This window comes from Bos javanicus, chromosome 5, assembly GCF_032452875.1.
Source record: "Bos javanicus breed banteng chromosome 5, ARS-OSU_banteng_1.0, whole genome shotgun sequence".
Classification (NCBI taxonomy): domain Eukaryota; kingdom Metazoa; phylum Chordata; class Mammalia; order Artiodactyla; family Bovidae; genus Bos; species Bos javanicus.
In genome coordinates this window covers 42,022,716-42,047,131 of record NC_083872.1, presented here as the reverse complement: position 1 = coordinate 42,047,131, position 24,416 = coordinate 42,022,716, and the positions used below count along the sequence as shown (strand labels likewise).

At 35.6% G+C, this 24,416-nt stretch overlaps 1 protein-coding gene across 1 annotated transcript in view; it reads right to left on the bottom strand.

Moving 5' to 3' along the window:
• Positions 1 to 2,131: 2,131 nt before the first annotated feature.
• The window catches only part of ABCD2 (ATP binding cassette subfamily D member 2), a 92,480-nt gene continuing 70,195 nt past the window's right edge, over positions 2,132 to 24,416 (bottom strand). The window contains exons 10-11 of the mRNA XM_061416464.1: positions 15,684 to 15,809; positions 2,132 to 5,302 (exon numbers count right to left, since the gene is read on the bottom strand). Coding sequence (XP_061272448.1) covers positions 5,083 to 5,302; positions 15,684 to 15,809 — 346 coding nt within the window. The 3' untranslated portion in view covers positions 2,132 to 5,082. The remainder of the gene's footprint in view (positions 5,303 to 15,683; positions 15,810 to 24,416) is intronic.

The following is a 24,416-nucleotide window of genomic DNA, read 5'->3' as shown; positions in this document are numbered from 1 at the left end:
GTGCAAAACTGGCTCACTTTATGTGATCTGAACTTGAGAAGCTATTTCTCAGGTTTCAAGACAAGTTAAATGTATGGGAGCACCTACTAGTGAAAGCTGATACAGTCCTACAGACCTGTTTTATTGGACCTTGTAATTTAGTATGAGGAAGCCCTTACGTGTATAGTCAAGGGAATCCTGCTGCCAAAAAAATGCTTATTGCTTAAATTTTGCAAGAGAGTGGACTTAGGCAAGAAATACAAGAACTAAGAAACTCTATAAAACATTCTATTTAGATGGAAACACATCTAAGAAGGATAAGTTGTTTAGTGTTGATGTACTAAAAGGTTTCATGAGGGCTGAGATGAGGTTTGCCTCCTTTACTTCTGAATCCTTAGCATGGTAACTGACTTGAATGTGTCATTGTTTACTGAATTAACAAATGTTCACCAGTTTGGAATTTCTTCCTCAAAATATTTGAAAACTAGCCTTTTGTCCTCCTTCTTCCATAGGACCATATATCTATCATTTACAATAAAAACAAGGAAATACATAATTTGTGTGACAAATTTCCTTTTTAGAGGAAAACAAATGCTTCTTTGCTTAACCAGAAACCCTGAGCCAGCTAAAAAATATACTATAACTTTGGAATTAAAAACTGTAATAATGAAAAGTGACCTGAACTAATTAAAAGGAAGGTAATGCTGAGTTGCAAAGGCTTGGTAATCAAATATTGCTAGGCTCAAATTTCAGCTCTACAGTTTAACAGCTGCATCTGGTTGGATGAATTGCTTAACTTCTGTTCTCACTTTCTTCTTTTATTAAATTAAGAGTTTTGTAGAGATTTAATGAGTCAATGTATACACAGTGTTTTGTGCCTACATGTAGTGCCTTTGTTCCCAGTCGTGTCTGACTCTCCGCGACCCCATAGACTGTAGCCCGCCAGGCTCTTCTGTCCATGGGATTATCCCAGGCAAGAAAACTGGAGTGGGTTGCTATTTCCTTCTCCATGGGATCTTCCTGACCCAAGAGTCGAAGCTTCATCTCCTGCATCTTGTGCATTGGCAGACAGATTCTTCACCACTGAGCCATCTGGGAAGCCCTTGTGTCTACCTGATAAATAATAAATAATATCCATTGAATTTTTCTCCAAATGATGGTACTCATTTTCCTAATTTTCAGTGGACTGCAAGCTTCTTGGGACAGGGACCATATTTTATTTATTCCTAGAGCCTAGCACAGCATCTGGCATAGGTTGGTACTTAATAAATAAATATGTGTTGAATTAATAAGGAAAATAAATATTTAAACAACTATTTGGTGACTATTGTGCATGGTACATCATATAACTTGTAACTGAAGTATATGAAAACACTCAACAGAGTCATTTACAATATAGAAATAGGAATGTTTTCTATTACTGGAATGATCTGTAATTCCTTTGATTAGTCAAGATTTTCTATGATAATTTAGGAACTCACAAGTAATGTTGAGCTCAAATAACTGTATATCAGATGGAGACTATACTACAGTGTATTCACATCATAGCCATATTGTAGCTTTAAGTAACCACATGGTGATTTTTACCATTAAGGAATTTTTCTCATTTGCTTTCATTAGTACAACCCCTACTATACAATGCTTGCTTATAAATGTAGATAATTGGTTTTGAAAATTTCACAACAAAAACTGTAAAGCCTTTTGTACTTGGTAATTAGGAAAGGCATCAGCAATTCTGAAGAAGGAATTTGCTTTTAACGAAAATATTCTCTACATCCATCTGAAAGCTCTCATGTGGCAAATGCTGCAAGTATAACTCTTAATTATATCTAAATCCTACCTCTCAATCATACCTACATCATCAGACTGGTAAATACTCTGAGCTATGTGAAAGTATTTTACATTTCTAAATGAATATAATTTGGCATAAAGTAGTTATATCAAAGACATCTCTTTTAATAAAAGTGATTACCACTTTATGCATATCTCAGAAATATGTAACATTCTCTGGATATGGGTTCCAATATGTAACAAACTTTTCTAGGCTTATTGAGTCAAAAAAACTATTCCAAACAGATTAAAAGCTATTAAAATAGGCTAAGACTATTGCCAAACATGAAATTATACTTGGAATCAAAGTCTCAAAACAAAATTAACATGGTCATTTATACCTTTACTGGAAGAACAAAATTTGACACAAAAACTAAACTATTATCAGGGGAAAACCATTCCTATCAGAAACAAATGTAAACTCCAGTTGAATTTCAAGATATATTATTCTCCTTGAGATTAATGGAGAGAGATTTTCACACATGATCTTGTTTACAAGAACACACACTATTTTAGACTCATGCTTGGCATAACATTACATGCTGTAGAAATATAATGCAACATTTTCATAGAATGCAACTTACTTTCCAAGTTTATAAGTTAACCAAAAACAACACATTCAAAAATCAGTATCTATAAATTCATAGGTTTTTTTTTTTTTTACCAAAACAAAATAAAACAGATGTCAAAATAATTTGGGCAAATAGATTCATTTGAAAATTGAAATATCCTTCTTTTTCCATTCCTCACCTATAATTCAAAGATGGCTATATACAAGGATGCTATATTCAAAGATGGCTATTTTATTTATCAATCTTACTCACATTTTTCTCAAAATTTAACTATAAGAATAGTAAAACATGGTATACTCATTAGATCATTTTGTAAAAACTTAAATGAAACATAAATACAAATTCAAATTACAGTTTTTTCCCCTCCAAGTTAGGGGATATTGGTCCTGGAAGAAAATTCAGAAAATAAATGGACACAAAATGTGCATGCAAAATATGTTTCTTTTAGAACTCTTAACATTTAAACTGCAATGTGTACAGCTTTTAATACAGAATTTTAAAAAAATCCTTGAATCCTCATTATAAATTATGAGTTCTTTACTTCAGCCAGTTGGTAGGATATATTAAATAAGGGCTAATTAAAAATCTAATATTTGCTTTGGCATTCTTTTCAAAGTTTCAAACACAATGTATTTTTTCCTAAATGCTTTATTTTCAAATTAAGAAAACTAAGGCATAAAAATTATGCACATGTTTCAAGTGAGAACTTTTAATTTTCTTCTTCTACCTTTAAAAATTAACTTCAGATAACCACCCCAGACTTTTCCCTACAGTGGTATAAACTGGATAACTACTAATACATAATTTAGATAAATGAATAATATTTCTCAAGTTTTAGTTCTATGCATTTTTTATAAAACCTTTGATGCCTGCCTCACCTAATAGTAAGTAGTAGTAACTGACAAATGAATAAATGAGCAGTTAATTATACTAACAGAAAAACTTAGATGTACTGGTTTTGATTTTTATATTATATTCTTTCAAGTAAGGTGGTTACATTTATTGATAATTAAAAATGTCAGCATCAAAGAATTGAAAATGTGAAATGTTATGGTGTTCTATTATAGGCACCATGAATGACATCCAGGTCTTCTACCAATTGAAAAACTCTGAGAGTCACTGACTTAGCATCTATTATGGCTGTGTCTAAGTATGCAAATAAAATCCTAAACCACTAATAACTGAGTATTTCCACTTTTTCTGGCCTATCAATGGCCACACAGGCAGTAGGAGATTAAAATGGTAGTCCTGGCTTTCCTACTAACTCCAGAGCAATCGAATATGTAAGATTTATCTCATAAGACTATTCCATATAGATTATTTCTCATTATGTTCAATAAATATTAAAGTGACATAACAGTTCCCCTTTTGATTGCTGGGTGTAGGGGTACATTAATATTGAGTAAGAGTGCATATTGTTGAAAGATTTTTCTAACATTCCTGCCCCATTTTAAGCTACAAACCAATGACGTTTCCATTTTATACTTAATTTCCATATCTTATAGACAATAATCAAATAATTACAATACAAGCATTACGAATTCTCTTTACAACATCTCATCTTTTATTGCTACTACAGCCCAGTTGAATTTCAAGGATAATAGTGAAAATAGCACTGAACCAGGGAAACAGGAAAACTTTATTTGAGCCTGGGATTTTCCCTTAAATAAATTTGCCTGATTAAGGCAAATATGAGTGTCAATTTTCTCAAAAGCAAACTAGGAAAAATAATATCTGCCTCAAAAGTTTGCCATAAGGATTAAAATGAAGTGATGTAAATGAGAACTGTAAATTATATTACTATAAATTGCAAATTATAAAGTACTATTTCAATGTATATTATAACTCTGATTTTGAAAATCTCTCTATTCTTATAGCACTGCTATTTTTAAAATGTGGTGGACTCCTTTGAACATAAAAACAAGCTAAGTATTTCTGGACAGAATTTGCAATAAATAATCCTTTCAAGTAAAGTAACAGGCTGAGACAAACATTGTTTGGATACTCCTTTTCCATATTGGCAATTCTCTTTTTAGAATGAAAAAGTTTACTAACAAATACATAAGATTCTCATTAAAGTGAACTTGTTATGTGCCCACATTGAGATGCTCAAAATTTAAAATTAAAAATAGGATATTTTTTACATATAAAAGAAGCATAGCCATGCTTCTTTCTTTCAACCACTGTCATTAAAAGAATTTTTTCATGTTGAAATTATCGATCAAACTATTGTGTACACAGGTTTAGCTGACCACTATCAATAAAGGAACATAGATTCTAGCTGTTAAATCTAACAATCACAAATGGACAAAAATGTCACTCAAACTTTTATTTTTATGCACATGGTTTCAACGCAAACATTGTTCTTGTCTGTCCTCAAGATGGGTCTCATGTTTGTCAAGACTTTCAGACACATCACATACACATAGCAAATTTGCTAACTTACCTAGAAAATCCTGCTTTACATGTGAATTAGTCTTTCATTAGGAATTAGTATAAGCCATAATGACTAATCTTACATAATGCATTTGTTTATTTTCTTCTGAAAAGTCAGCTCATACATTTCCTTTATGCTAAAATCTTATAAAACATTTCTTGCTACCTTTTTTCCCTCTGTCCTTAGCTTAACACAATGCATGAACTGTAACCATGTCTCTGAGCTTTTAATTAAAAATTAACATTTAAAACATATCAGAATAAATTAGGATGTTTCATCTTCATTTTTTATTGTTTTCAGCACTGAGTCTTCTCCCAAAATTTTACATAGTTCATTGAGTCTCTGCTGCATTTTGGGAATTCCGGCTAGCTGAGATTCTAGCTTTTGTTTTTCTTCACTTAGTGTTAAACGAATAGCACTATCCAGTTGTTCAAAGCGCCAACCTCCTTCACCATCAAACTGTAACAAATGAGTGTGGTATTTCCTGCATAATCAAAATGAAATCATATTATTAGCAATAATTACACAAGGCCATTTTACTTACAGATTTATCATTCTAATTGATATTCAAAGGCAAATTTTAAGTAAGGTATCTATTTTACATTTGATTTTCAAGAATCCCTCAAGTGGTAAAATATTGTGATTGTTTTCACTCACAAAATCATTAATTTCTAGAAAATTCTATTGTTTGTATTAAATTTATTTTATATTCTGAATATATGTGAATTGCAAAGGAAGACATACTATTACATTTATTTATATTCATAACCTAGTATAGCTCCTGAATAAATATAAAATACTTAAAAAGTGAAGAACTAAAGATGAAAGTGGAAGAGGAGAGTGAAAAGGTTGGCTTAAAAACTCAACATTCAGAAAACTAAGATCATGGCATCCAGTCCCACCACTTCATGGGAAATAGATGGGGAAACAGTGGAAACAGTGAGACTTTATTTTGGGGGGCTCCAAAATCACTGCAGATGGTGACTGCAGCCATGATATTAAAAGATGCTTGCCCCTTGGAAGAAAAGTTATCACCAACCTAGACAGTGTATTAAAAAGCAGAGACACTACTTTGCCAACAAAGGCAAAGCTATGGTTTTTCCAGTAGTCATGTATGGATATGAGAGTTGGACTACAAAGAGAGTTGGACTATAAAGAAAGCTGAGCGCCGAAGAATTGATGCTTTTGAATTGTGGTGTTGGAGAAGACTCTTGAGAGTCCCTTGGACTGCAAGGAGATCCAACCAGTCCATCCTAAAGGAAATCAGTCCTGAATATTCATTGGAAGGACTGATACTGAAGCTGAAACTCTAATCTTTTGGCCACCTGATGAGAACGGACTCATTGGAAAAGACCCTGATGCTGGGAAAGATTGAAGTGGGAGAAGGAGGGAACGACAGAGGATGAGATGATTGGATGGCATCACCAACTTGATGGACATGAGTTTGAGTAAACTCTGGGACTTGGTGATGGACAGGGAAGCCTGACGTGCTGCAGTCCATGGGGTCGCAAAGAGTTGGACATGACTGAGTGACTGAACTGAACTAGAATGGGAATAAGAACAGGAAGCAGAGGCAAGAAAGTAAAAATTTTAAAGGTTATTTAGAAAATAACTAAGAAGAATAAAGGAAATACACTATCCTTTGGGAATGAGTTAGTCAACATAAGAAAAATTTCTCAAAAATCAAAGTTTTAAAATGTTTTTTTAAAAATAAACTTATAGAAATCCTCTAAAGCCAGTTTCATGCTTTCATATAATTTGCTCTCTTTTTCTTATGGTTCAAGTTCATAACTAGGAATTTCAGAGAGGTATAGAGATGATTTTTACTGATGAGACAGGAGGTAAACAACCTTTTCCTAAGTGAAAGTTAAGGTTACCAATCTTTGGGAATTGTAGGGTGTATGTTTAAAGTAGGTAGTCCTGGCAGATCTGGCCTCATATGGCTGAGCTACTGCATCTTGACACTATGCTGAAGTGGCACATGTTCTTATGTGTCTTCAGTTTTTATGCTTTTACCTTACAGGTTTTCTCACTTCTTGATTTCTTTTAAGTTCTCATTGTTATTAGTTACTATGTTCAGTGTGGATATATCAGGTCACTTTACCCTCCTTTCTAAAATTGAAATATGATTTATATATTATAAATTTATTCTTTTAGAATGTAAAATTCAGTGATTTTTGGTATAGTCACACCCTCATGTAACCACCAGCACTATCCAATTCCAGAATATTTCTTCATTCCCCAAAGAATCCTCATACCCATTAGCAGTCCATCTCCATTTCTTCTGCTGCTCAGTCCCTGTCTACTACCAAGCTCCTCTCTGCAGATTTGTCTATTCTGGATATTTCATACATACAGACTCATATGAAACAGCTTTTTGTTACTGACTTCTTCCACTCCTTGGAAGGAAAGTTATGACCAACCTAGATAGCATATTCAAAAGCAGAGACATTACTTTGCCAACAAAGGTTCGTCTAGTCAAGGCTATGGTTTTTCCTGTGGTCATGTATGGATGTGAGAGTTGGACTGTGAAGAAGGCTGAGCGCTGAAGAATTGATGCTTTTGAACTGTGGTGTTAGAGAAGACTCTTGAGAGTCCCTTGGACTGCAAGGAGATCCAGCCAGTCCATTCTGAAGGAGATCAGCCCTGGGATTTCTTTGGAAGGAATGATGCTAAAGCTGAAACTCCAGTACTTTGGCCACCTCATGTGGAGTTGACTCATTGGAAAAGACTCTGATGCTAGGAGGGATTGGGAGCAGGAGGAGAAGGGGATGACAGAGGATGAGATGGCTGGATGGCATCGCTGACTCAATGGACGTGAGTCTCAGTGAACTCCGGGAGTTGGTGATGGACAGGGAGGCCTGGTGTGCTGCGATTCATGGGGTTGCAAAGAGTTGGACACGACTGAGCGACTGATGTGATCTGATCTGATCTTCCACCCAACAAATGATCTAAAAGTTGTAGTATTAGTACTTCATTTTTATGGCTGAATAATATTCCATTTATGGTATTATACATTTTGTCTATTTATCAATTGATAGAAATTTGGGTTTCATTACATTTTGATTGGATGGTTTTACCATTAAGATGCAGAAATTAAACTAATTAAATTAAACTATGCCTAAAAGGGTAAATATCACTCTTAAGCTGAAGGCTGATGTTCATATGTTTGATATCATATGACAGATATTAATCTTTTCCATATACTTTTGAGTAACTATCTTTAAGGTTTCAACTTTTCCATAAATTTGACCTCCCAACAGGTGGGACCTTGCTAAAATTAAATTTAAAACAATGTGTTCTTACATTAAGGGAAATTTTTTTTTAATGACAACATTGCTATTAAAATACGAGAGCTAAAACAAAAGTAATGAAAAAACAAAAGAAGGATAGTGATACAGGAAAGAGAATTAATAGGGAAAAAATATCATTTTGTTTATTTCATTGTCAACTTCTCTTGGACTTTCCTAATCGTGAATCTTCAACCAGGAGCAATTTTAGAATGCAGTAGTTCAGATCTTGAGCAACTTCCATTTTCAGTGTATATTAAAGGTTTGGCTCATCATTCCAGTTCTACAACATTATTTGGTTTCTACACAGGGGAAGAAACCATATCAGTGTTTCATGACCTATGTTCTATATTATGTGCTAAAATACTATCTAAGGGTTTATTTTAGTCAGAGGAATTTAAAAGAAAACTATTTTAACAGAGGCTTATTGGAAATAATCTGCAGACTTTCTGTACAAGTAAGATAAAGCATTGGATGTGGTAATTATAAAATTGCAATTCTATTCAGGAATCACATAATTTAATAAGCTTCTATAATTTTTGATGTCTTCAGATATAGTATTGATTTTACTCTTTATGATCAACAATTACCCATTTGTTGTATGGAGGAAAATATAATACATATTTTTCTTCTTCTGAAATCTTTTCAGGGAAAATAAGAATTTCATGTAGGAAGAGAAGATAATCAGAAATGATACATTTCTATAACCTAAAATGACTAAACTAGTTCATAAATCAGAATTAACATGATTATTAGTTTACAGGGAAATACACCATGGGTAGCTACAATTAAAAACATGTTTGTTCGTTTGGTTTTTGGTTCAAAAGTATGAAATTATATTTTATTATTTATTTAAAAATTTGTCTACTACACACCTGTTTGAAATGGCCAGAATCCAGAACACTGACATCTTCAAAAGCTGATAAAGCTGTGGACCAACAGGAACTCTCTTTCATTGTTTTTTGGTGGTTTAGTCGCTAAGTTGTGTCCCACTCTTGCAAACCTATGGACTGTAGCCTGCTAGGCTCCTTTGTCCATGGGATTCTCCAGGCAGGAATACTGGAGTGGGTTGCCATTTCCTTCTCCAGGGGCTTTCATTGCTAGTGGAAATGAAAAGTGGAATAGCTATTTTGGAATACAGTTTTGTAGTTTCTAACACAACTAAACACACTCTTACCAGTACGATCCAGTAACTTCACTTCTTGATATTTACTTAAAGGGACTTGAGAAAATGCATGTCAACACAAAAACCTGCATATGAATGTTTATAACACCTTTATTCATAATGGCTAACACTTGGAGGCAACCAAGCCTATCTTCAGTAGGTGAATGGATAAACACACTGTGTACGTTGAAACAATGAAATATTATTTAACGCTAAAAAGAAATGAGGTATCAAGCTGTGAAAAGACATGGAGGAAACAAATGATTATCACTAAGTTAAAGAAAACAGTCTGAAAAGGCTACATACTGAATGGTTCCAGGTACATGATATTCCAGGAAAGGAAAAACTGTGGACACATTAAAGATGAGTGGTTTCTGGGGTTGACGTTGTTGTTTAGTCTCTAAGTTGTGTCCAACTCTTTGCAACCCCATGGACTGCAGTGCACCAGGCTTCACTGTCCTTCACTATCTCCAGAGTTTGCTCAAACCCATGACCATTGAGCCAGTGATGCTATCCAACCATCTCATCCTTTGTGGTCCCCTTCTCTTCCTGCCCTCAATCTTTCCCAGCATCAGGGTCTTTTCTAATGAGTTGGTTCTTTGCATCAGGTGAACAAAATATTAGAATTTCAGTTTCAGCCTCAGTCCTTCCAATGAATATTCAGGGTTGATTTACTTCAGGATTGACTGGTTTGATCACTTTGCAGCCTAAGAGAATCTCAAGAATATTCTCCAGCACCACAATTCAAAGCATCAGTTCTTCAGTGCTCAGGCTTCTTTATAGTCAAACTCTCACATCCATACATGACTACTGGAAAAACCAGAGCTTTGATTAGATGGGCCTTTGTTGGCAAAATGATGTCTCTACTTTTTAATACACTGTCTAGGTTTGTAATAGCTTTGCTTCCAAGGAACAGAGGTCTTTTAATTTCATGATTGCAGTCACTGTCTGCAGTGATTTGGAGCCCAAGAAAATAAAATCTGTTTTGCTTCCACTTTTTCCTTTTCTATTTGTCATGAAGTTCTGGGATTGGAACTTATGATCCATGGGTTGAGAAGAGGGATAAAATGGCAGAGCACAGAGGATTTTTAGAGCAATCAAAATACTCTGTATAACACTATAAGGATGCATTTTTCAAATTTGAGGACATATTGAGTGCAGCACTTTCACAGCATCATCTTTTAGGACTTAAAACAGTCAACTGGAATGCCATCAGCTCCACTAGCTTTGTTCTTTGTAATGCTTCCTAAGGCCCACTTGACTTCATATTCCAGGATGTCTGGATCTAGGTGAGTGGTCACACCATCATGATTACCTGGGTCATTAAGATCTTTTCTGTATAGTTCTTCTGTGTATTCTTGCCATGTCTTCTTAATATCTTCTGTTTCTGTTAGGTCCATACCATTTCTGTCCTTTATTGTGCCCTTCTTTGCATGAAATGTTCCCTTGGTATCTCTAATTTTCCTGGAGACCTCTAGTCTTTCCCATTCTATTGTTTTCCTCTCTTTCTTTGCATTGATCACTTAAGATGGCTTTCTTATCTCTCCTTTCTATTCTTTGGAACTCTGCAATGAAATGGGTATATCTTTCCTTTTCTCTTTTGCCTTTAGCTTCTCTTATTTTCTCTGCTATTTGTAAGGTCCCCTCTGACAACCATTTTGCCTTTTTGCATTACTTTTTCTTGGGGATTGTCTTGATCCTTGTCTCTTGTACAATGTCACGAACGTCCATCCATAGTTCATCAGGCACTGTATCAGATCTAGTCCCTTAAATCTATTTCTCACTTCCACTGTATAATCATAAGGGATTTGATTTAGGTCATACATCTATGGTCTAGTGGTTTTCCCTACTTTCTTCAATTTAAGTCTGAATTTGGCAATAAGGAGTTCATGATCTGAGCCACAGTCAGCTCCTGGTCTTGTTTTTGCTGACTGTATAGAGCTTCTCTATCTTTGGCTGCAAAGAATATAATCAATCTGACTTCGGTGTTGGTCATCTGGTGATGTCCATGTGTAGAGTCTTCTCTTGTGTTGTTGGAAGAGGGTGTTTGCTATGACCAGTGCATTCTCTTGGTATGTTAGCCTTTGCCCTGCTTCATTTTGTACACCAAGACCGAAATGGACTGCTACCTCAAGTATCTCTTGACTTCCTACTTTTTCATTTCAGTCAGTCCCCTATGAGCTATTTCAAATCCTAAAAGATGATGCTGTGAAAGTGCTGCACTCAATATGATAGCGAATTCGGAAAACTCAGCAATTGCCACAGGATAGGAAAAGGTCAGTTTTCATCCCAATCCCAAAGAAAGACAATGCCAAAGAATGCTCAAACTACTGCACAATTGAATTCATCTCACATGCTAGCAAAATAATGTTCAAAATTCTCCAAGCCAGGCTTCAACAGTACATGAACTGTGACTTCTAGATGTTCAAGCTGGGTTTAGAAAAGGCAGAGGAACCAGAGTTCAAATTGCCAACATTAGTTGGATCATAGAAAAAGCAAGAGAATTCCAGAAAAACTCTACTTCTCTTTATTGACTATGCCAAAGTCTTTGACTGTGTGGATCACAACAAATTGTGGAAAATTCTTCGAGAGATGGGAATACCAGACCACCTGACCTGCCTCCTGAGAAATCTGTATGCAGGTCAAGAAGCAACAGATAGAACTGGACATCGAACAACAGACTGGTTACAAATTGGGAAAGGAGTACATCAAGACTATATATTGTCATCCTGCTTATTTAACTTATATGCAGAATGATCAAGCAAAATGCTGGGCTGGAGGAAGCACAAGCTGGAATAAAGATTGCCAGGAGAATTATCAATAGCCTCAGATATGCAGATGATACCACCCTTATGGCAGAAAGCAAAGAAGAACTAAAAAGCCTCTTGATGAAAGTAAACGAGGAGAGTGAAAAAGCTGGCTTAAAATTCAACATTCAGAAAACAGATATCATGGCATCTGGTGCCATCCATTCATGGCAAATTGATGGGGAAACAATGAAAACAATGAGAGACTATTTTTTTAGGCTCCAAAATCACTGCAGATGGTGACTGTAGTCATGAAATTAAAAGATGCTTGCTTCCTGGAAGAAAAGCTATGACCAACCCAGAGAGCGTATTAAAAAGCAGAGACATTACTTTGCCAACAAAGGTCCATCTGGTCAAAGCTATGGTTTTTCCAGTAGTCATGTATGGATGTGAGTTGGGTTATAAAGAAAGGTGAACACTGAAAAATTGATGCTTTTGCACTGTGGGGTTGAAGAAGACTCTTGCGAGTCCCTTGGACTGCAAGGAGATCCAACCAGTCCATTCTAAAGGAAATCAGTCGTGAATATTCATTGGAAGGACTGATGTTGAAGCTTAAACTCCAATACTTTGGCCACCTGATGCAAAGAACTGACACATTTGATAAGACCCTGATGCTGGGAAAGATTGAAGGCGGGAGAACGTGATGACAGAGGATGAGATGGTTGGATGGCATCACCAACTCATTGGACACAAGTTTGAGTAAACTCTGGGAGTTGGTGATGGACAGGGAGGCCTGGTGTGCTGTAGTCCATGGAGTCGCAGAGTCAGACACGACTGAGTGGTTAAACTGAACTGAACTGAACTGATGCTGAAGCTGAAACTCCAATACTTTGACTACCTGATGCAAACAACTGACTCATTGGAAAAGACCCTGATGCTGGAAAAGAATGAAGGAAGGAGGAAAAGGGGATGACAGAGGATGAGATGGTTGGATCACACCACTGACCTAATGGACATGAGTTTGAGTAAGTACTGGAAGTTGGTGATGGACAGGGAATTCTGGCATGCAGCTGCATCCATGGGGTTGCGAAGAGTCAGACATGACTGAGCGACTGAACTGAACTGAACTGAGCCTGAAAGTGTGCAGGCCCAGTTGTGTATGACTATAATGGTAGACACATGTAATTATAAATCTGTCCAAACCTATACAATGTACAACAGTAAGTGAATCCTAAGGAAAATTATGGACTTTGGATGCTAAGAATGTGTCAATATAGGTTCATCAATTATAACAATTATACCACTCTGGAGGGGGATGTTGATCATGGAGGAGGCTATACATGTATAGGGACAGAGAGTATGGGCATATTTCTGTATGTTCAATTTTGCTATGAACCTAAAACTTTTTTTTAAAAGAAAAGTCTTAAAAACAACAACAATAAAAACCTCTTTGTTCTAAAATGAAAAAAAAACAAAAACAAAAACAACGCCAACTGTTCTGTTGCTTCCAACACCACTTTAGGCTACTTGAATAGGAACTAAATGACAAGAATGCATAATAAACTCATTGATAGAGGTTATAAAAACACCAGGACTGCATTATAAAGGACTCAAAAGTTCTACAAGTCTGGCTCCACAGGCATATGTCATAATTGTATTAAACCAGTTCCTGTTGGTTCTCTCCAAGAGAAGGTCATAGATATCACTCATCGACATGGACTGTAACTCATCCTGGACCAGATCCAGACTGCCTCTGGGGAGATTGGCAAATCAGGGTCCTATCACTCCAGATGCTGATTAACAACAGAGAGACAAACTACAAAATTCTATAGAAAAGACCACTTCATGAAATTCTCTATTTTCAGGTAAACTTTGGGAAAGAAAAATATAAAAAAATCCAAATGTTTAAATGAAGTGTGAAATAGATTATCCTCTCAAAAGTAGAATTCAGAGTCAAAGAACTTTGAACAAATAAAATCTTATCTAAACTGAATACTCAACTTACTCACAGTCTTAAAGTAAGCATTCTCTATAAGGTAAAGGGATAGAAATGCTTTAAGCATTAACTTAAAGCTTGCTATTTAGTCTAGGTTTGAAGTCATGTACATAATGACAGCTTTGGCACAAATGTGATCAGCTACATGCTACAGAATGCTCCAGTCAGAGACAGAGGAGGAATCCTGCCTATCCCTGGGAAATAGGAAGCCATAGCACGTAGAGTCCACTATATACCTACTAACATGTCAAAGGAAAAGATTTTGATTGATGAAACAGAAATGCAAATGTAGACAGTAGAATGTAGTGAGAATTAAAATTTTTTTATGAATCATGCATGAGATACCTTTTGAGTTCCTTATAATAAGTAGTGCAATAGAGGAGGGTATAGAGAATATGATCATAGAAAATTATGTTCCTCATTTTCTAGCTCTCAGTTTCTTCATCTGTATAATAGGAAAAATTAGGATACCTATAATGGCACCCCACTCCAGTACTCTTGCCTGGAAAATCCCACAGACGGAGGAGCCTAGTAGGCTGCAGTCCATGGGGTCGCTGGGAGTCGGACACGACTGAGCAAGTTCACTTTGACTTTTCACTTTCATGCATTGGAGGAGGAAATGGCAACCCACTCCAGTATTCTTGCTTAGAGAATCCCAGGGGTGGGGGAGCCTAGTGGGCTGCCATCTATGGGGTCGCACAGAGTCGGACACGACTGAAGCGACTTAGCAGCAGTAGCAGCAGCATACTCTATAAGGTTGCTATTAGGCTTAAATAAAATAAGCTTGGAATAGAATAGGTGTTGAATCTGCATTAGTGACTCTTACGATGATGATGAATCAATAAAAACATAAGGCGATGATAAAAATGGTGATCTTTTTTTAAAAAAGAGAAAATTCCATTAGGTTTTATGAAATATTATTTACAAAAAAATGTCTGCTCATTTTTTTGTTAAAAAAAAAAAAAAAAAGCTCTGTTTAAACACTCTAATTTTTCCCTTGACATAGTTTTCAATTTAATGTTGGTAAGGTCCCACACCCATTGGGAAGTCAAAGTTTTGGAAAACTTAAAACCTAAAGAGAGTTACTCAAAAGTATATGAAAGGACTTGTTTGGTTGTCTAGTGGTTAAGAATCCACCTGCTAATGCAGGGCACACTGGTTCAATTCCTGATCCAGAGAGATTTCACAGGCTATGGAACAATTAAACCTGTGTGCCAAAACTACTAAGGCTGTACTCTACAGCCCACGCACACAATTACTGAGTTTGGGAGCAGCAGCTACTGAAGGCCGCACACTCTGGAGCCTATGCTCTGCAATAACAGAAGCCACTGTAATGAGAAGTCCACACGCCAAAACTAGAGAGCAGCCCCTGCTTACTTCCTGCCGCAACTGAGGAAAGCCTGTGTGCGACAACAAAGACCCTGTGCAGACAGAAATAAAATAAATAAATACAATTTTGAAAAGCGTATGGAAAAGATCACTAATTTCTGTCATATGTTATCAAGTACAGGAACTTCAACTTTTAGCTTAAGAGTGATGTCACTCTCTTAGGCATAGTTTAACCTTAACTGAAATGCAGGTGGAAAATAACTGAAATGTCTTATGCTCTATGGTAAAAAGTTTAGCAAAGTCATCATTTATCATAAATGAGCATTGGAAACACTTACCAAAGTGAAGGCCTGTGTGTTATAGAAAGTAAGGAAATTCCAGCTCCTTTTGCAGCCTGAAATATCTTTCCTTCAACATCAATGCTGACAGCACTGGTGCATTCATCTAGCAATGCATATTTTGGTCTTAAACATAAGCACAAATAAATTAAAATTTTCATTTTGAATTATAAACCTTTATTTGGCAATATGAACTGCAATGTTAACAATTTTACAGGAGAAAAGAGAATAATGACATGTTTAAGGTGACAAATGATAAAGCAAAAAAAGCAGTCATTCCCCCTTCTTTGGAATAGAATTTCATATTCTTCTGAGATTTTAAATAGATTTTTTTAATATCTGCTCATAATACAATAAGCTTTATTGCAGATTGGTGAGTCATGACTGTGAGGCAGAAGAAAGATGACAGGTCACTGAAAGAACCTTGCTGCAAAAGACAGTTCATTCTTGGTGACAAGGTTCTAAGTACACTAAAAATACATTTTAGTAGCGAATTATCGATCATGTCACAATTCTGTTTGCAAACATTTATTAAGAGATAATTTTATCAATAATGTAAATACCTAATCACTACTGATAGAATTTTGTTGATCTAAGACTCTACAAAAGTAAGTATGGCTAATCTGACAAATTTAGAGCCGGCATTTAACCTGGTAACATTGTGACTATTTTCTTTGAGAAAAAAATCCATATATATTTTTCTGATTGCACTCAACACTTTTTTCTCACTAGCTCAGTTTTTTTCTCTGGAAATGACAATCTACTACTATCAGAGGCACCTGACATTTGCCACCATATACTTCTGTTTACTCTCTTCCTTTCATTTTCACCCTCTAGCTCTTTATAATTTTTTCCTTTCTCTGTTTTCTTTCTGTCAATGGAACAGAATAGAGCCCAGAAATAAACTCACATATCTATGGATAATCTTTGACAAAGGAGGCAAGAATACACAATGGGGAAAATATAGTCTCTTCAGCAAGTGGTATTGGGAGAGTTGGACAGCAATATGTAAATTAATGAAATTGGAACACACCCTCATACCACATGCAAAAACAGACTCAAAATGGCTTAAAGAGTTAAATACAAGACAAGACACCATGAAACTTCTAGTAGAGAACACAGACAAAACATTCTCTGACATAAATCAATGTTTTCTTAAGTCAGTGTCCCAAAACAATAGAAATAAAAGCAAAAATAAACAAATGAGACCTAATCAAACTTGTAAGCTTTTGCACGGCAAAGGAAAACATAAACAAAATTAAAAGACAATCTATGGACTGGGAGAAAAGTCTTTTTAAATGATACAACTGACAAGGGTTTAATTTCTAAAACACACAAACAACTTCTATGATTCAATAACAACAACAAAAATTAACCCAACCAAAAAATGGGCAGAAGACATAAATAGATAATTCTCCAAAGAAGACATATCCATGGCCAACAGGTACATGGAAAGAGACTCATTATCTCTAATTATTAGAGAAATGCAAGTCAAAACTCCAATGAGGTACCAACTCACATCAGTCAGAACAGCTATCATGAAAAAATCTTCAAATAATAAATGCTGGAGAGGGTTTGAAGAAAAATGCAAACATCTTATTTATACTGTTGGTAGGAATGTAAACTGGTACAGTGACTATGGAAAACAGTATTAAGATTACTCAAAAAGCTAAAATTAAAGTTTCTGTGTCTGTGAGTTAGTCACTCAGTCATTTCTGATTATTTGCGATTTCATGGACTGCAGTCTGCCAGGCTCTTCTGTCCATGGAATTCTCTAGGCAAGAATACTGGTGTGGGTTGCCATTCCCTTCTCCAGGGGATATTCCTGACCCAGGGATCAAACTCAGGTCTCCCGTACTGCAGGCAGATTTTTTACGGTCTGAGCAACCAGGGAAGTGCATATGATCCAGCAATCCCATTCCTGGGCATATACCTAGATAAAGCTATAATTTGAAAAGATACATGCACTCCTATGATCAAAGCAGCACTATTTAAAATAGCCAACTTATATGCAGAGTATATCATGAGAAACGCTGGGCTGGAAGAAGCACAAGCTGGAATCAAGATTGCCAGGAGAAATATCAATAACCTCAGATATGCAGATGATACCACCCTTATGGCAGAAAGTGAAGAGGAACTAAAAAGCCTCTTGATGAAAGTGAAAGAGGAGAGTGAAAAAGCTGGCTTAAAGCTCAACATTCAGAAAACTAAGATCATGGCATCTTGTTCCATCACTTCATGGCAGATAGATGGGGAAACAGTGGAAACAGTGTCAGACTTTAGTTTTTTGGGCTCCAAATCACTGCAGATGGTGATTGTAGCCATGAAATTAAAAGACACTTACTCCCTTGGAAGGAAAGTTATGAGCAACCTAGATACCATATTGAAAAACAGAGACATTACTTTGCCAACAAAGGTCCGTCTAGTCAAGGCTATAGTTTTTCCAGTGGTCATGTATGGATGTGAGAGTTGGACTGTGAAAAAAACTGAGCACCGAAGAACTGATGCTTTTGAACTGTGGTGTTGGAGAAGACTCTTGAGAGTCCCTTGGACTGCAAGGAGATCCAACCAGTCCATCCTAAAGGAGATCAGTCCTGGGTGTTCATCAGAAGGACTGATGCTGAGGCTAAAACTCCAATACTTTGGCCACCTCATGTGAAGAGTTGACTCACTGGAAAAGACCCTGATGCTGGGAGGGATTGGGACCAGGAGGAGAAGGGGATGACAGAGGATGAGATGGCTGGATGGCATCACCGCCTCGATAGACATGAGTTTGAGTGAACTCTGGGAGTTGGTGATAGACAGGGAGGCCTGGCATGCTGTGATTCATGAGGTCGTAAAGAGTTGGACATGACTGAGCGACTGAACTGAACTGAAGACATGGAAGCAACCTAAATGAATATGGACAGATGAATGCATAAAGAAGATTTGGTGTGTTCCACAAAATGAAATAGTACTTAGCCATAAAAAAATAATGAAATAATGCTATTTTCAGCTACATGGATGCAACCAGAGATTATCATACTAAGACAGCCAGAGAAAGACAAATATCATATGCTATTATATTTTATATGAACATGAACCTATCTGTGAAATACAGACTCATGGACATAGAGAACTTGTTTATGGTTGCCAAGGGGGAGGGATGGGGGAGGAAGGCGTGAGAGGTTGGGGTAAGCAGATGTAAGCTGTTATACATGGAAAGGGTAAACAGAAGATTCTACTGTATAGTAAGAGAACTATATTCAGTATCATATGACAAACCATAAAATGGAGATTAATTTTTTTAAATAGAATATATACATACACACACACACACATATATATATAACTGAATCATTTTGCTGTACAGGAGTAATTAATACAACACTGTAAATCAACTATGCTTCAGGAAAAAATACACTGTAAAAGAATAAAATAAAATGACAAAGAAAAGATGAAAATTGAAACCAGTAGTAATTTCTCATTCAGCAAAAATATTTGGCACTTCAAACTCTTTTCCTAGTAATTTGATGGATTGTTTATTAATAGGATCCTGTTTAATATTGGGGAGTACCCTGTCAAGGATAATAGAGGGCTTCTCTGGTGGTCCAGTGGTTAATAGTCCACCTTGCAATGCAAGGGACACTGGTTTGATCCATGGTCCAGGAGGCTCCCACATGCCATGGAGCAGCAAGCCCATAAGCCACAACTGCTGAGCCTGCACTCCAGAAGCCCATGTGCCTAGAGCCTGTGCTCTGCAACAAGAGAAGCCATCACAATGAGAAGTCCATGCCCCGCAACAAAGGGTAGCTTCTGCTCACCACAACTAGGGAAAGCCCTCATGCAGCACCAATGACTTAGCATAGCCAAAAATAACTAAATGTAAGTATAAAGATACAGGAGACAAACCCAACTTTAACACTACACTTGATTTTAATATTAGCTCTCCACACAAAGAAATAAAGATCACTGCAGTTTCCCCTTGACAACAGAAGTGGTTTAACTGGTTAGCTTTTGGTTATTGTTCAGGTTAAAGTATCAAGAATTATTTGTCTCAGAGTTTATTTCTGTTTGTGGATGATTTTCTTAAGTAAAAATGAGAGAGGAGAAAAGGAAGTATAAAACAGAGAGGCTTGGGGTAAAATTTTATTTTTTTGTATAACTCTATTTTTAGTAATGGTACTGTATTGTCTTATTTTTTAGAGTGCTTTGAGGTAAACAGAAGAGATGCCATTTTAGAATTAGAAAAAATGTATATTTCTTACACTCTGTTGTCATAGCAACTCCTAGCCTAGCAGATGTAAGATATTTTGTTTCCTTGGTAGAACTGGTTTTGTGGGGTGTGTGTGTGTGTGTGTGTGTGTGTGTACGCATGCGTACACGCATGCAAATATATTAAGCAGGGACTGTAAGCTGAAACTGATATAACTAAGTTAAACATTAGATAACACTGTTTCTCAGATTTTTCTTTTGGTGCATCATCAGAAGAGTGAGGCTTAAGAAGGATCTAATCTATTTCCTATAAGGTGGGACTTTCCTAATCATTTTTAAACATTAAAATTAAAATCCTCTCAAAAAGACTAAGATTTTGACACATAATTCTCCTTGCTAAAGTACTCCACTTTAGTTGTTAGCTCAAGTCTTTCTCATTATAATTCAAATCTTCTTAATAATTCTTTGAGAAAGAAGGGAGGCAATTTTTCATTATTATACTTTTCCTTCACTGGGTTTTTAAAATTTTTTTAAGTTGATTTATAATGTTACATTAATTACTCCTATACAGCAAGGTGATTAAGATATATATATATATACATGTATGTGTGTGTGTTTAGTTGCTTAGTCATATCTGACTCTTTGTGACCCCATGGACTGTAGCCCACAAGGGTCCTCTGTCCATGGGATTTCTCAGGCAAGAATACTGGAGTGGGTTGCCATTTCCTATATATATTCAGATATATATGTATACATGTATATATACATATATATCTGAATCACTTTGTTGTATATATATGTATATACATATATGTCTGAATCACTTTGTTGTACAGGAGTAATTAATATAATATTGTAAATCAACTATAATAAAATATAATACATACATTCTTTTTTATATTCTTCTCCATTATGGCTTATCATAGGATAGCGAACATAGTTCCTTTTGCTATACAGCAGGACCCTGTTGTTTATCCATTATACATATAAAAGCTCACATTTGCTAACCCCCACCTACTCAGTCCGTCCCCACAAATCCTCTCTCCTAGCAAGCACTAATCTGTTCTCTCTGTTAATGAATATGTTTCTGCTTCATAGATAGGTTTATTTGTGTCATATTTTAGATTTCACATATGAATGACCTCATATGGTATTTGCTTTCTCTTTCTGACTTACTTCATTTAGTATGATAACCTCTAGTTGCATCTGTGTTGCTGCAAATGGCATTCTTTCTTTTTTTTTTTTTAAGCTAAGAAGTATTCCATTATATAGATGTACCACATGTTTATCCTTCATCTGTAGATGGACATTTAGGTGGTTTCCATGTCTGGGCTATTGTGAATAGTGCTGCTATGAATACTGGGGTGCATGTATCTTTATGAATTATAGTTTTGTACTATATGCCCAGGAGTGGGATTGCTGGGTCATATGGTAATTTTAGTTTTAGTTTTCTAAGGAACCTGCACACTGGTTTCCACAGTAGCTTTACCAACTTACATTTCCACAAACAGTGAGGTCCTTCACTAGCTTTAGTATTTTTTATTCAGTATCATTTTATACCAAAAATATTTTAGATACATGAGTATCAAGTATTTAAGTGATAGGCACTTAAAAATCTCTTTAGGTTAGCATCTTTTATTAATGCCACTTGCTTTTTATCTTATTAACACACTGACATAATGAGAAATTTACAGCCACATATCACGTTCCATCATTTTACATTTCAGGCTTCAGTTGTAGTTCAGTTGGTAAAGAAACTGCCTGCAATGCAGGAGCCCTGGGTTTGATTCTTGGGTTGGGAAGATTTAACTGGAGAAGCAAATGGCAACCCACTCCAGTATTCTTGCCTGGAGAATCCCATGGACAGAGGAGCCTGGCAGGTTACAGTCCATGGGATTGCAAGAGTTGGACATGACTGAGCAAGAAAACCACCAGCATGTCACATTTCACCAACTATATGGGGGATCGTATTACTGAATATTTATGGACAAGGCACAGACAGATTCAAGGTAATAGTGGTTAACAGATAGTCATAAATTTCATACTACAAAGTTTACTCTCGAATCTCACCACATTATCTCAAAAAAGTCATTGTAAAATATACTTCACTAAAAATTCAGAGTTTGCATATTTTAGTTTATATTTTTTAGTTTGCCTTATCCTTGAACTAACCATGTATGTTATTAAAATACCATGTTATTACACAACATTTTTCTCATGTATAAACTCCAGCTATAACACAAAATAATACATATTGTATGATTTAATTTTGGGGCTTCTCTGGTGGCTCAGACAGTAAAGAATCTGCCCACAATGTGGGAGACCTGGGTTTGATCCCTGGGTCGGGAAGATCCCCTGAAGGATGGAATGGCAACCCACTCCAGTATTCTTGCCTGGAGAATTCCATGGAGAGAGGAGCCTAGTGAGCTCCAGTCCATGGGGTTGCAAAGAGTTGGACATAACTGAGCGACAAACACACACACAACATGATTAATTTATATGAAGTTGTAGAACAGGAGAACTAATTTATGCATTAGAAATGGAAACAGAAATTGTCTATGGAAAGATTTGACTGGAAAGGGGCATGAGGGACTTTCTAAGTGATAGAATCATTCTTTATCTTAATTGGGATATTGATTATATATTGTATATACATTTATCAGAATTCATTGAATTGAATACTGAAATACATTTATGTATTTGGTACATAAATGTTATAATAATAATAAACAAACCTTGGCTAGCTATTACATAGTAATACACATAATAGGATACAAAATAAAAAGAGGGATACAAGGAGTTCCCTTGTGGTCCAGTTGTTAGGACTCAGTGCTTTCACTGCTGGGGCCTGATTTCAATCCCTGGTCAGGGAACTAAGATTCCACAAGCCATGTGGTATGCCCCCCCCCAAAAAAAGAGGAATATAAACTGTAAATACTTTATGAAAATAGTTACATATTAAAAAGTTAAAAATAACAACCAACTTTTGTATACTAAAATAGAGAAAATACTATACTAAAATTTTATGTGCTACAAGTAGTAAAACAGAATTTTTTCTTCTTTTTACTCATCTAAATTTTCCACTTCTATAATATAAACACATAATTATATTTAATAAAGTCATTTAAACTATACATTATTTTTTCAGTGATAAATATTACACGTTATATTCTTACCAGAAAGGCTGAACCTAAATATAATCAAGTTTTTAGCTCTAATTTCCAGTTTATAAGAAAAATAGTAGATTGAGGAAAGAGGTAAAGGGATCTCAAGAGGAAGCAATCAGATCAATCTTGAAAGGACAACATTCTTAAAGGACAACTGACCTAGCTTCTTCAACAAGTCAATAACATAAAAGATGGGAGGGGCACAGAGGCAGGGAGAAGAAACAACTCTTTAAATTAAAAATAATTAAGAGATATATAACAACAAAATTCAATACATAAAATTTGTTTGGATCTTGGTTTGAACAAACCAAGTATAAAAAGATATTTTTGAGACCATCAGGGAAATTGGATATGAACCAGGTATGAAATAATTTTAAATGATTATTGTCAATTGTATTAATGATGATTATGGTATATAATGTAAGAAAAATATCCTAATATTTCAGAGATTGATGTCAAAATATTTCATGAAAAATTCCATGACTTTGGATTTGCTTCACAATGCTTTATATAAAAAAATAAATAAATCAAGTGCTGTAAAATATTAGACTTGTTGAATCAGTGTGATGGGAATATAGGGTTCATCTTACAATATTCTCTTTTTTGATGAACTTTTAATGGATTTTCCATAATAAAAGATTTCTAAAAAATTGATAGTCAACTTGTTGCTAAGTGTTTAATGAAGCTTACTTGATTTTTTTTTTTTGCATTTTTTCTATCAGCTTTTAAAGGTTCCCTACAGAAGTTTTATTGCTTCCACTGCAACTTCATCAAGAGTATTGCATGTGCCCCAGCTTATGGTCCACTCAGCCATCCATGTACATAACTTTAATGCCCAAGATATAAGTACTGAAAGTAACAACTTAGGTTCTCATTGCCAGAGGCCTAACATTAAAATGGGAATTTATTTTTCACAGAAAATAGGATTAAAAAAAAGGAACAAATCATAATAGCTTCAATATTTATTTCTAGTGTCTTGTGCTTGATACTCTGAACCAAAAGGCTATTAAGCTGGTTAGAAATAGAAAAGTTTTATCAAGATAAATTATTTCCTGCATCTCTTTATTTCTGAGTCCATTAAGACTTAGGCTGGTTGGTTCCTTTTACCATTAGATATGCCTCCTCTCAAGGAGAACACTACTAACTTTATAGGCCACTGACTGACTAGAAATTTAATTTAGTTTTAATTTAATAATGTAATTGAGAAGTATTACTGAATATCTGGGCTTCCCTGGTGGCTCAAATGGTAAAGAATCTGCCTGCAATGTGGAAGATCTGGGTCCGATCCCTGGGTTGGGAAGATCCCCTGGAGAAGGGAACAGTTACCTACCTCAGTATTATGGGCTGGAGAATTCCATGGACCGAGGAGCCT